Raw genomic sequence first — 14560 nt, 5'->3', positions numbered from 1 at the left:
GATTTTGTAGCTGGGGTTAAAGGTGAGTGCTGAGAGAGCGCGCTCCAGCCCTCTGCGGCTACTCAGCCGGTCTGACGGGCAGGTGAGTCCAGGTTCCCCTGGGATGGGCTGCCTTCCCAACAGATGCCTGGGGTGTGAGACACGGCGAATCTCTCATGGGCCTGGATCTGTTCTCTGCTGAGGACCTTCCTAGAGACACGAGACAGCCTGCACAGAAGAGGGGTGCCATCTCAAGTTTTTCCCCAAACAGGGCTAACGTGCAGGGAGGGCAACGTGAGGACGGGCACTGAGTGTGCAGAGCGGATGCTGGGCACGTGCAAGGCTCCTGAGCCGCCATGCACAAAGTCGGCTTCGAACTGGGCTCCGAGGGCGAGGGCATCATTCCTCTTCATGGGCTTTTATCTCATGGCGGTCATGCCTTACTCATTTCAAGCACCTTTTTCAGTGCACAGAGTTGAGGCTGCTTGAATATCACTGCTCCAGAAGGAGCACTTTGTCATGGGAGCCTGGTTAATTTCCTTACAGTGCTTACCACAATATGTAGTTATATCTATTCATTTACTTGTGTTCTGAGATGTAGCTTCCTTGCACGTTTTTTGTGCAATCATTTTGCACAAAAGCACAATCATTTTGAAGGGGGCTATTCTGGTAGAGGTGAGAATTCCTCTAGGGAGAATACCTTCAGACCGTAAAGAATGCTCTTTGTGCAAAGTCCGTCTGGTGAAAGAGTGAATAGGGGCAGGCNGGGGCACTGAGTGTGCAGAGCGGATGCTGGGCACGTGCAAGGCTCCTGAGCCGCCTGCACAAAGTCGGCTTCGTACTGGGCCCTGAGGGCGAGGGCATCATTCCTCTTCATGGGCTTTTATCTCATGGCGGTCATGCCTTACTCATTTCAAGCACCTTTTTCAGTGCACAGAGTTGAGGCTGCTTGAATATCACTGCTCCAGAAGGAGCACTTTGTCATGGGAGCCTGGTTAATTTCCTTACAGTGCTTACCACAATATGTAGTTATATCTATTCATTTACTTGTGTTCTGAGATGTAGCTTCCTTGCACGTTTTTTGTGCAATCATTTTGCACAAAAGCACAATCATTTTGAAGGGGGCTATTCTGGTAGAGGTGAGAATTCCTCTAGGGAGAATACCTTCAGACCGTAAAGAATGCTCTTTGTGCAAAGTCCGTCTGGTGAAAGAGTGAATAGGGGCAGGCCCGCTGGGTCTTTTGCTAGGGTATGCACCGGGGCTTCAGGATCTGAAGCGTGGACGCTCATTCACATTGAGAACAAATCCAGGCTGGTTAGGTTGGAGACCTGGCTGACAGTGCAGCAGTGCTGACAAGAACACGAGGAAACCGTGCTGAGCATTAGGCCATGGGCGCCGGCTCTCCTGAGCCCTTTACATACACACTCTTCACGAGACGCTTGTGATGCAGAACTTATTCTTTCCATTTACAGATGATGAGTCCAAGATCTAGACGGGCTATTGGGACTTCCCAGTCTTTCCCGCCTGACAGAACACACCCAGAGAATGGTCACATTTGTATGGTTACGAGAAGCAGGTCAATACGCACAAGGGCGAGGCCTTTCACAGGTGGCCGTGATGGCCTGGGCCTCTGCCACCTCCCAGCTGTGCCGAGGGCTGAGGGAGCAATACTGCGACACACCCGTAACTTTGGGCAACCTGTTTGGGAAGGTCTAGGTTAAGTACAGTTCCCAAGTCACGCAAGTTGTAAACGGCAGAGCAGGGCTTGAATGGGGTGGATCTATTCTGGGGGCTAACCGCCGCTGGCGCCCGGATGCTACTGGGGTTGGAAAGTGTGTGTGTGTGGAATGGTGAGACACTGGACCTTTCTGTACAAATCTTTCCCCTCCCTTTGTTCTTTTTTTACCCTCCTACAGGCAATCGAATCGGAACTGTTCATTTTGCAGAAAAAGCAACTGAAGTCAAGAGGTGAGCCACTTGCCTAAGTGTCCTGGGTTGCAGAGGAACAGAGCTGGAATGAGGGCTCGGGTGTCCCGACTTCTGTCCCCAGCCGTGGGGTCTCTTGCATTGCGCAAGACGATCTCACGCGTGCCTGCCTGGTTTCTTTGCACAGATGTCTCAGAGTTCTCTCGTGGGTTCTGCAGTACATCTGCCGTGATGCTGAGCCCGGAGCAGGTGGCCGGCCACCACCCCCCCACCCTGCCACGCTAGCTGCGCTTGCATGCCCTGTCTACTCTACCAGGTGCTGTAGAAGATGTCAAAGGAGCCCAAGGTTCTCCTTGGTTTGCCGGAGGAAGCTCATTTCAGAATCAGCAATTAAGAGACTTGTAAAGTTTTATTAAAATGAGCTCACCTTCTCCGAACTGGTAACTGACATCCTTCCTACAGGGCTGTCAACCCAGCTCTATATGGAAGACTTACATGAACTTCACAACACCCTTCTCACTGCTGACAGGTGACAGAAAGGCACTGAGCTTAGAAGGCATTTTCATGACCTGGGTTACAGAAGTTATGATCTAGAAAAGTGCTCAACCCATCAATAAAATAGGGTGAGCTACAGGCTTTTTTGAAAGCCCAATAAGAGTGAATCAGTATATAATGGCCCTTCTTTTGTAGGATTTGCTGGGTGGATTATGCAGCTGTGTGCAGCTGGTGTGGCTGGTGCCAGGCACATCAGAAGTCCCCAGTGGTTTAGCTGTTGTGATTAATAGAATGCAGACACTAATAGTCACCCAGTAGGGAGGTTGAGAGCATTAAATGCACAGTGCTTGGGGCACAGTATTGGATTCGTAATAATAATAACAACAACAATAATAATGACTGACATTTATCAAGTGCTTATTAAGTTATGTCTTAGAGACTTTACAAGCATTGAGGGTAGCTGCTATCATTATGGATATTTCGACATAGAGCTGTGAGTTTGGACAATATTTTGGGAAAGCTAGTTTTCCAGAGGCTTGAAGATGGGCATGCATCTCTTCATCTTTGCATTTCCTCTCTACACTTTCAGTGTTTCTGCCTCTCCCACTGCCAATGTGGTTTAGAGCAGCGCTCAGATACGTTTGGGCGAACAAAGAGAGGCAAGCTTGTGGAATGAATGAGTGATCCTAGATCACTGAGAACGACCAGCGATGCAAAAGGGTCAACACTCCTGTGTTCATGTGTTGAGTCTGGCTTCAGTTTGAGGAGGGGAAATGGTTTATTCTGAAAAACAGAACAAGGGAACTCAGCAGACTATCTAAATAGACTCAGAATCTTTAGAAATCTTCCTCGGTCATGAAAATCCAACCTGAGATGAATACTGCAATGGGGAGATCCTGCTTAGGCTTTGTGAAGATCCAGCCCAGGGAGGAGGTTGGGGAGCCCTGCCTGTGGCTTGGCAGAGCACTGCTCCCCTCACCACCTCCCCAGGGATGCAGCTCCCATGGTCTCACCTGATGATGCCAACGAGCAAATGAGGATGTCCCTTCCCTTTCCTAGGGTTTTCTGCTTCTACTTTCACTTTCTGTCACCGGAACTGTGTTGTAAATCCGTTATTCTAATGACGTTATTTCAAAAACACTTGTGTTTGTCTTGTCCTTCTCAGCTAGAGAGAGCATTTATCCCTCTGCCACATCCTCCCTCGCTCACCTGTGCCCACACCCTCTCCATCCTAAACTTCCTTCTGATCTCCAATCTTAACCTCTTGCCTGTTCTGTGCAATACGTGCATAACCAGTGTCTCCACCTTTACTCTCTCCCCACCATGTTACTACAGTATAGATCTGGTCGTGTTGCTGAACTTCTCTGCTGGCAGAATGATCTCTTGGCCTGTCCCCTTGGGCAGGCCTTCCCGCTTGGCCCCCAAGTCCCTCCTCTAAAAACCTACTTTGTTTAATGAATGATCCTGATGGACCGTTTCAGTTAGCGGACAATAGTCTTTGGAGAATGGCTGGGATGAAATTGTAGAGAGTTAGAGACAGAGACTCGTGGGAGCAGAGACTCAGCATTGGCAGAACTAGGAAAAGTTCCCTATTCAGTTGTTGAAGGGGACTCTAGATTCTCCGATTGTACATTCTGGGCAATCAGAACCAATTTTACTTCAATATTTCAGAACAAGTTGACCTCAGCAAGCTGGAGGGCTTAGGGGCAGTGCATCCACTATCGATGTGGCAGTGACAGCCAGTTTTCCTTTTCTTTCCCATCAACAGAGCTCCTGTAATACTGGAGTTGACAATGTACCCAATCAGAAGACGACACTTCATATCCTCACTTGCTGTGGCCAAGTGTTCCAGTTTCAACCAATGTAAGTTATAGAGAAGGATCTATAGAGATAACTGACATGTAAGTTATAGAGAAGGACTTATGAAAAAGTTTCGTAAAAAGGGGACAGAAATATGGGAAATGACCTGGTTCAACTTTCTGTTCCTGCCTTCTGGAACTCAGATGCACTGACTGAGCTCCAGCAGCCATCTTGGATCTTGAAGTCACCTTAAGGATGGAAGCCAAGCATCCTCCGTGGCAGAGCACAAAGATGAAGGGCCTGAGTCCCCAAAACTGCAGAGCCACAACAACAGCCTCCCTCCAGATTCTTTCTACACAAGAAAGAAGTGAAATCGTCTGTTGTTTTTGGTTTTCTGTTGCTTGCGATGGAATCTGACCCTAATCTGCTAATACGGTAGCAGATGAGCAAAGTGATTACCATGTGGGCTCTGGAGTCAGACTGCTTTCACTCCATTCCCTGTCTGTCACCTCTCAATCAGGTGTCTTAAGCAAGTTACCAAACTTTTCACAAGCCTCTGTTTTCTCATCTGTAACGTGAGGATAATGACACCACTTACCACATAGAGTTGACGTGGGGATTAAGTAACATATTGTGTTAAGCACTCAGAACTCTTTTGGCACACAGTAAGTGTTCAGTAAATGGTAGCTGCTGCTGTTATTATTACTACTATCACTACTATTGTTGCCATACTTACCCACCAGATTGGGTGTTCATCTCCACCCATAAGCAATGGGTCCTTTAGAGTAGAAACAATTTCTTATGTGTTTTTGGTACTGCCCCAGAACTGGTAGAAGGTGGGTACACAATATGTCTTTACTGAACCACATCTTATTAGATTTTTGTCAACTATTTCTTATGGGTAGATGATAAAACTTACTGGTATTGGCATCAGACTGGGGACTGATGCCCTGTAAACATAGTGTCACTTCATCCTTACCCAAACCATTTGAGATACAAGCCTGAAGGGTTATTGTAGGATGTGCATGACCTTAGGAGTCACTCAGACCTACATGCTATGTAAGGTTCAAATTTGATAATATTAAAAGAGAACTGGAAAGAAACTTAGGAAAAAAAGTCAAAGCGGGCATCCTCACTCAAGTTCATAGGAGGCTTTTAGGACTTTGAGTGGCCAGATGTCACTAGCATGGTGGCTTTGCTCTGTGTTTCATCCTGAGTCAAGAGAATTAGACAACCTCTGGAAGCCAAACTGCTTCCATCCCTCAGTCTCTCAACATGGTTGTAGGTGGGAATCAGGAAGAAAAACTATTTCCCTTATCTTGTTTATTTAATCTGGTGTATTCAAAGAGATTTTTAGGTTTGGTATGGGCATGGGGTCTGGTTGTGGCCTGCTGAACTATTAAAGAGTAGATAAGACCTTATGGGCAGAGGGTAAAGTTTACTGGCTTTCTCTGATAAGTTTCCCTCCACCTGCAATAAGGCTGTGGGCGTTTATGGTGTTGGGGCATGACTGGTAGGAGGAGCTTGGGAGGTCCCTGTAACTTTGGCTCTTGTCAAATTGTAGAGGGTGTGGCTCTCTCTCTCTTAGTCAGATTTGTTTCATGGTATAAACTGGTTTGCATGGCACAGGGGATGATGCCATGGGGCCAAGAAAATCTTAAGAATCTGCTGACCAAATAATTTATATCCTAACATATGCTTTCTCTTTTTGTAGATCATAGCTGAAGCAGGAGTTGAGTTTTGGTCCCAATGATAGAGTAGTTCTTAACCCCGGCTGCACATTCGAATCCTCTGAGGCTCTTAAAAAAATACCATTCCTTGGGTTTCACCCCAGTCCAACTGAGTTAGAATCTCTGGGGATGGAGCCAGGACATCAGCATTTTTAAAAGGAAATATACAGGAATTAAAAGAAAACTAAAAGACAAGCCACAAAGTGAGAGAAAATGTTTACAAAATCACATAGTAATAAAGGAATTGTATCCGGAATATATAAGAAAATCTTAAAAGTTAATAATAAGAAAATGAAGAACCCAGTTAAAGAATGGGCAAAAGATTTGAACACTTCACTAAAGAAGATGGATGGCAAATAAACACATAAAAAGATGCTCAAAATGACAATTAGGGAAATGTAAATGAAAACCACATTGAAATATCATCATACACCTTTTAAAATGGCAAACAAACGAAATAACAACCAAAAGCAACACCTGACAATTCTGAGGGCTGGCGAGGAACAGAGCAACTGGAATTCTCAGGTGTGGCTGGTGGGAATGAAAAATAATACAGTCACTTTGGAAAAGAGTTTAGCAGTTTATTATAAAGTTAAACCTACCCTCCTAGATATTTACTCAAAAGAACTTACAACTTGTGTTCACACAAAAACCTGTACATAAATATTTGTAATGGCTTATTTATAATGCCCCAGACTGGAACCAACTCAACATTCAGCTAAGAAATGGATAAATAAACTGTAGTATATCCATGCAATGGGATATGACTCAAAAATAAANACCCCAGACTGGAACCAACTCAATTCAACATTCAGCTAAGAAATGGATAAATAAACTGTAGTATATCCATGCAATGGGATATGACTCAAAAATAAAATGGAACGGGGCGCCTGGGTAGCGCAGCGGTTAAGCGTCTGCCTTCGGCTCAGGGCATGATCCCAGCGTTCTGGGATCGAGCCCCACATCAGGCTCNTGCCTGGGTAGTGCAGCGGTTAAGCGTCTGCCTTCGGCTCAGGGCATGATCCCAGCGTTCTGGGATCAAGCCCCACATCGGGCTCCTCCGCTGGGAGCCTGCTTCTTCCTCTCCCACTCCCCCTGCTTGTGTTCCCTCTCTCGCTGGCTGTCTCTATGTCAAATAAATAAATAAGATCTTAAAAAAAATGGAACAACCCACTGATATACACAATATGAATGAATCTTAAAAGCACCATACTAAGTGAAAGAAACCAAACTCAAAAGGTTATACACTGAATGATTCCATTCATATAACATTCTGGAAAAGGCAAAAGTAAAGGGACAGAAAGCAGTTTAGTGGGTGCCAGGGGGTGGGAGTGGAGGAGAGGAAAATTGACAAAGGTAACATGAAGGAATCATTTGGGGCTGATGGAACTCTTCCGTATCTTGACTGTGGTGGAGGTTACGTAATTGTATGTGCTGGTCAAGCTCATAGAGTTGTATATTTAAAAGGATACATTTTACTGTATGAAATTATAACTCAATAAAGCTGACTCCTTTCCCCCAAACCATTCTTCAGAAAGAAAAATTTCCCTGAGTGATTTAAATTCATAGTCAATGTTGAAAGATGTTGGTATAACAAATTTGAATCTAGGTTCTGGTAATTAAATTTCAGTTTTCTTATATATAAAACTGGAGATGATAAAACCTATCTTGAAAAGATATTATGAATCTATTTTTTTATTTTAAATATTTATTTATTTATTTTAGAGAGAGAGAAAGAGGACCAGTGGGAGAGGCAGAGGGAGAGGGAGAGGGAGAGAGAATCTCAAGCAGACTCCACACTGAGCATGGAGCCCGACGCAATGTGGGGCTTGATCTCACAACCCTGAGATCATGATCTGAGCCAAAACCAAGAGTCTGATGCTCAACCGACTGCACCACCCAGGCGTGGCACGAAGATGTTATGAGTCTTAAATGTGGTAATGTATGACCAGCTCCGAATGCGGGGTTTGGTGCACAATAATCACAGCCACTCACGTAGCACTATGTGCCAGACACTGCAGCACCCAGGCATCTCTAATCTTCACAGCAACTCTGCGAAGGAGATATTATTATGACCATTTTCAAGGTGGAGACATGGAGGCTTAGAGAAGTTATGGACCTCGCTCAAGGTCTCACAGCCAGTCAGTGGCAGAGCCAGGTTCCAAGTCTCATCTTAAGATCGCTGATTACTGTAGCACTTCTGAAATCTCAATCTCAAACATCCCGCGCATTGGCTTCACATGTATGGCCCTAGTGCATTTTCTCAATATTTTCAACAGTGTCCTCAGGGTTGAGCCAGGTTTCATAAGGCCAGAAGGAGAAAGGAGCACGTATTAAAAAGTCTGAAGGTAGAGGGGAGTTTAGTTATTGTGATACGGAGGAGTGGTGGGCAGTTGGTCAGGGGAGGTGCAATACAGGCATGATGATACGGGAATGGAGAGAAGACAGCAGAGGCGGACGTCCCTTAGCTTAGTGACAAAGGATCACAGAATGAGAGGCCTGGTTGGAGGCTTCTGTTATAGATATGCTAACTTTAGCACAAGTTATTTTGGCCTGGGCTCTGGTTGGGGCTATTGGAAAATTCTGGCTGGCCACAGTCACAAAGTCANTAGAGGGGAGTTTGGTTATTGTGATACGGAGGAGTGGTGGGCAGTTGGTCAGGGGAGGTGCAATACAGGCATGATGATACGGGAATGGAGAGAAGACAGCAGAGGCGGACGTCCCTTAGCTTAGTGACAAAGGATCACAGAATGAGAGGCCTGGTTGGAGGCTTCTGTTATAGATATGCTAACTTTAGCACAAGTTATTTTGGCCTGGGCTCTGGTTGGGGCTATTGGAAAATTCTGGCTGGCCACAGTCACAAAGTCATCTTAGAGATGACTTCAGGAAAAGGGATAGTTGTACTACCAACACGGAAGTAAACCTTGACAAGAGATAAAATAAAATCTGTCTGGAATGAGTTGCCTCATTAAGTTAAAAAGATGTCAGATATAGGGGCGCCTGGGTGGCACAGCGGTTAAGCGTCTGCCTTCGGCTCAGGGCGTGATCCTGGCGTTGCGGGATCGAGCCCCACATCAGGCTCTTCTGCTATGAGCCTGCTTCTTCCTCTCCCACTCCCCCTGCTTGTGTTCCCTCTCTCGCTGGCTGTCTCTATCTCTGTCAANCGTCTGGAATGAGTTGCCTCATTAAGTTAAAAAGATGTCAGATATAAACTGGGGCACTTGCTGACTGTGTGCTCACGGGCTGTGCGTCCCCCGTGGATGATGGCTGGTCTGTAGACAATATTTGTGTAGAACTTTTCTTGTGAAGGTGCGCATTCCTACACAGGAATCCCGACATAGCCTAGCATTCTTGCTTCTGAAGCACTGGATGAGGCCATGACGTTCCCTGCCAGGACATGAGCTGACCCATGTGACCTGCCACCTAAAACCCAGCAAAACTTCATGCTTTTGCAATACAATGCTAAGAAGCAAGATGCGTTCCTTTTCCTTCTTTTTCAAGTTATTTTCTATTGACCTATTCCTGGGAAGATACTGTGGATCACAGCTCAAGAGAAAAGGAGGGAAGAGGAAAAGGAAAATAAGAGAGTCGTTTCACAAATTATCAATATGTAAGTCCTGGTACCTTATTTAAAAAATGAGTTTTATGATTCTTTCCCAAGGAGAGAGACGGCACTGGCTGAACTTCCCAGTAGAATACAATCTGTTGGAGTGCTTGTGGCAGATGGTCCTTTGTGATTCTCATGATGGCTTTACATTTCCTACCTTGGTTTCCTCCTGCTTAGGGGTCACAATGCCAGTTTTGGGCTCATCAAATCCCAATCATATCAGATTTAGTGACTTGTCATTTTGCTACTCTGCCTAGCCTTTATGTATTATTTATAATCCTAGCTATAGCCACCTTCCCACAAAGGGATTGACCTACCTTCCATTGAAAGGGAGAGTTATGATAAAAGTGGAGCCATTAGGATGTGACAAGGAATGAGAAGTTGGGAGGTGGTCAGACACCAGAATAATTATTTGTATGGAAAAACCAAAGGAAAAGGAGGCAACTACAGTTGAGTGTTGAACTCCCTGGAAGTCAGGGCAAGAAAGGAGCCCGATGACCCCTTTGCCGACCCTTCACACGTCTCACCACTGAATATTCTAGAGAAGCAGGACGAGCTGGAACAGACCGGCAGTGCACTTTCCACAGGCCTTCCACTGTACTGAGACACTTACCTGATAATATGGATGCCACGGCTGCAATGATGAAGGACACGATGACACCAGGTCCTGCCATTTCCTTGGCCACCAGACCAGACACCACGTACATCCCCGTGCCCACGCAGCTGCCGACGCCAAGTGAGATGAGGTCCATGGTGGTGAGCACCTGGGCTAGCTTGGTGCCATGGGCCGTGGTGGCCCCTGTTCCCTCCAGCATGGACTCCACTGGTTTGGTGCGCAAGATTCTGGAGTGCATGGCGTACCAGGCAGCCCCCCACTGCACCCGCCGGGGGTCCAGGGAGGCAAGGAAGCCACTCATTCTGCGTGATAGGGGTTACGGCGAAGGTCAACTGATGGAAGAGGTTCTATGGGAGCCTTAGTGGATGCTTCTGGAACTCATGTAGTGAATAGGGATCTCCTTTTTAGAAAAGGTCCAGAGGGACCCAAAGCAGCCTTCTCCTGGGCATGAATGTCTGCAGGAAAAACACAAGAAAGGAGAAGATGAGACCAGGCAGGAACAAATGATCGCTTGGAGGCATGGTTGGAGGTCAATATACTGAATTGGTTGAACAGGTCTATCTTGTGTATTCACAATGCAGGAGGGTTGCGTTTTCCCCCTTTGTGTCACCTCCAGTCCTAAATAACGATCTGTTGTTTGCACTTTGTCCCCGAGTCGTTCTGAAGATGGTCTGAATCAGGGTCTGCCACTTACTGCTGTGGGACCTTGGGTAAGTTACCTCACTTCTCTGTGCTTCAGTTTCAACTGTATAATGGGGTTAAAAAAGCCTTCTACCTGGTATTGATGTGAAAATTAGATTAGTGTCTAAAAAGAGCTTAAGACAATGCCTGGCACATGGAAAATGCTCACCTGGCCTGGCTCTGCCCAGACTTACCTGGCTCCTTCTTCTTGGAAGACTTGATCTGTGATTTTGTGGCATATACTGTGGGGACACAACATCCTCATTTTTTAAATACAAAGATGTAAAATTAGATTTATGACTTTTAAGAAGGACAATCCCACCCCATGGGTTTGTTTTGGAACTTTGCTCTCAAATAAAATGAAAAGTGTCTTGAGTGTTTTGGTTTTTTTTTCTCTCAAAGACTGAGGAAGACGAGGTATTCCTGGCATTTGGTGGGTGAGACCCAGAGATGATAACTGGGTGGGATGGCGTCATCCAATTTTCAATGATCTCACAGACATTCTTGTAGATGAAAATTCTGCTTATGATGATCTAAACCTAAAACCTAATTGTTTTATGTATAAACACATGGGCTTTTCAGGGATGGTTTTTTTTTTTTTAAGATTTTATTTATTTATTTGAAGAGATAGAGATAGCCAGTGAGAGCGGGAACACAAGCAGGGGGAGTGGGAGAGGAAGAAGCAGGCTCATAGCGGAGGAGCCTGATGTGGGGCTCGATCCCATAACGCCGGGATCACGCCCCGAGCCGAAGGCAGACGCCCAACCGCTGTGCCACCCAGGCGCCCCTCAGGGATGGTTTTAATATACAAGTACATCGACTTTTCCAGGAATGAAACTGTAGAGTAAATGGAAGGATGATTGTAAATTCTTTAGTTTGGAACCAAAAAGGAATTCTTCACTGCTTCAGAAGCTCAATCCCCCTTTCAACGCCACCCATGGTACAGCATCTCCCATGCAGCACACCTGTGACGGCCTGCCGTTTGGAACTGGTACACCGACCATGATTCTTTAAACTGCAAAAGCATCCGACAGCTCCCTGTGTGCTCGCCTGAGTTTTTACATACTCAAGTACATTATGTATAGGTGGGTTATTCATGCCTTTTGCTTCAAGGTTTTAAAGGAGGGCTCTAACAAAACCTTTATTACGGAAAAGAGGTGCTGGGCTTGATAGAGCTGAGAACTATTATATTAGATGATTTCCAAAGTTTTGACAAGTTGGAGAATGCAAACATGATATGAAGCTACTTTCTTTGGAAGTCAGGAGCTTTATTCAATTCTATAAAGACCTTCTAAGGTATAGCTGAACACTGATTCCAACTACTGTGCTGACAAGCCTAGGATGTTTACATTTACAAGAAATACCAGCCCATGAAATCTACCAATATTATTAATTGATACTACTTAGCACTTAATGTAGCACTTGTCTGCTTCTAAAGGCTTTGCAAACACAACCTAATTAGAAGAATCAGGCGAAAGGAAGCATTTTGGGTCACAGGGGTTGGGTGATGGACCTACTGGTTTACTTTCCTCCTAGATTTGACAGTGTTGCTTCATGCTGTGGGGTTTTTTTTTGTGTGTTTTTTTTTTTAAAGATTATTTATTTATTTATTTGACAGAGAGAGCCAGCGAGAGAGGGAACACAGCAGGGGAGAGGGAGAGGAAGAAGCAGGCTCCCAGCGGAGGAGCCCGATGTGGGGCTCGATCCCAGAACGCTGGGATCATGCCCTGAGCCGAAGGCAGACGCTTAACGACTGCGCTACCCAGGCGCCCCCGTGCTGTGTTTTAATTTTTGGTAACACCTTAACTGTCAGGACAGGTGGATACTGCCATTGTATATGGCAGAGTTATTTAAAAGTTTAGAGCGTCAGCAGCCTTTTATCTTTTCTTTCTTTCCTTTTTTTTTTNTAGGATGTTTACATTTACAAGAAATACCAGCCCATGAAATCTACCAATATTATTAGTTGATACTACTTAGCACTTAATGTAGCACTTGTCTGCTTCTAAAGGCTTTGCAAACACAACCTAATTAGAAGAATCAGGCGAAAGGAAGCATTTTGGGTCACAGGGGTTGGGTGATGGACCTACTGGTTTACTTTCCTCCTAGATTTGACAGTGTTGCTTCATGCTGTGGGTTTTTTTGTGTGTGTGTGTGTTTTTTTTAAGATTATTTATTTATTTATTTGACAGAGAGAGCCAGCGAGAGAGGGAACACAGCAGGGGAGAGGGAGAGGAAGAAGCAGGCTCCCAGCGGAGGAGCCCGATGTGGGGCTCGATCCCAGAACGCTGGGATCATGCCCTGAGCCGAAGGCAGACGCTTAACGNAGGCGCCCCCGTGCTGTGTTTTAATTTTTGGTAACACCTTAACTGTCAGGACAGGTGGATACTGCCATTGTATATGGCAGAGTTATTTAAAAGTTTAGAGCGTCAGCAGCCTTTTATCTTTTCTTTCTTTCCTTTTTTTTTTGTAAGATTTCCAGATTTGTGAGACAATGTATCACATATATAGGAGGGAGGCTGCAAGGACAATTGCTTTGCCTGAGCTCTTGAGGTCTTGTGAGAAATTAATGTACATATCTGTTTAATTTCAACTCAGCCAGCATATACCAAGCATCTGTTATGTGCCAGGCATGCTCTTAGGCTTGGGGGTGCAAAGACATGGTTCCTGCTTTCATGGAGCTTTCAGTCTAGAATGGGAGGTGATGAACATCTAAATGGAAGGAATAAGGTTTGTTTTTGCTTTTTTCCTGAAAAGCTTATCTTTTAGGGGCACCTGGGTGGCTCAGTCACTAAGGGTCTGCCTTCAGCTCAGGTCATGATCCCAGGGTCCTGGGATGGAGCCCCACATTGGGCTGTCAGCTCAGCGGGGAGCCTGCTTCTCCCTCTCCCCATGCCTGCTGCTCCCCCTGCTCGTGCTCTCTTTCTCTGTCAAATAAATAAATAAATAAATAAATAAATAAATAAATAAATAAATAAATAAATAAATAAATAAATAAATAAATAAATTCTTAAAAACAGCTTATCTTTTATTGTTTTTCTTATTATAAAGCGATAGCATGTCTACTGCAGAAAAATCAGACAACATAAACAGTGATGTTCAGTGAAGAAAGAATATAATACAATACACACGATGATAAATAAAACTTGATCATTCCAGGGAGGGAGGAAGGGTATGTTAGATGTTGAATTGTGTCCCCCCCACCCAATTCATATGTTGAAGTCTTAACCCCCAGTGTCCCAGCATGTGCCCTCATTTGTACATAGTTGTGTTACAGATGTCATTAGTTAAGATGAGGTCATCTGGAATAGGGTGAGCACTTAATCTAATCTGACTGGTGTGCCCCCTAATTTTATCCTCACAACAAATCCGCCTTTAGAGATGAGGCTGGGAGAGGTCCAGTAACTTCTCCAAAGTCGAGGAGCCCACAGCGCCAGCACTTGACCCTGGGACACCTGCTTGCAGAGCTGGTGTCCTTCCTCCTGACCCCCTTGCCTGAGGTGTGCAGGGTTGGCCAGCAGGGGACTTGCAAGCCTAGACAGGGCTTGAGTCACTCAGCCCAGTGAGAAGCCATTGGAAGGTTTTATTCAAGTGAGTGACATGATACGAATTACATTTTAAAAAGCTCATTTTAGCTGCTGTGAAGTTGACTGAAGAATCACGTCCTAATGAGAAGTTAGTTCCAGGATGGAGTAAAAAGGTGTATGCAGGGTGGACAGACAAGCCAG

General features: G+C 45.3%; 1 protein-coding gene across 1 annotated transcript in view; it reads right to left on the bottom strand.

The window, feature by feature from the left end:
* The window catches only part of SLC7A14 (solute carrier family 7 member 14), a 108549-nt gene that overhangs the window by 43341 nt on the left and 50648 nt on the right, over window positions 1-14560 (bottom strand). Inside the window, exon 2 of the mRNA XM_002920837.4 lies at window positions 10152-10609. Within this exon, the coding sequence (XP_002920883.1) occupies window positions 10152-10455 (304 nt within the window). The 5' untranslated portion in view covers window positions 10456-10609. The remainder of the gene's footprint in view (window positions 1-10151; window positions 10610-14560) is intronic.

The sequence above is a fragment of the Ailuropoda melanoleuca genome, chromosome 1, assembly GCF_002007445.2.
Source record: "Ailuropoda melanoleuca isolate Jingjing chromosome 1, ASM200744v2, whole genome shotgun sequence".
Classification (NCBI taxonomy): domain Eukaryota; kingdom Metazoa; phylum Chordata; class Mammalia; order Carnivora; family Ursidae; genus Ailuropoda; species Ailuropoda melanoleuca.
Note: the sequence above shows the minus strand (reverse complement) of the source record. Positions and strands in the feature narration are given on the sequence as shown.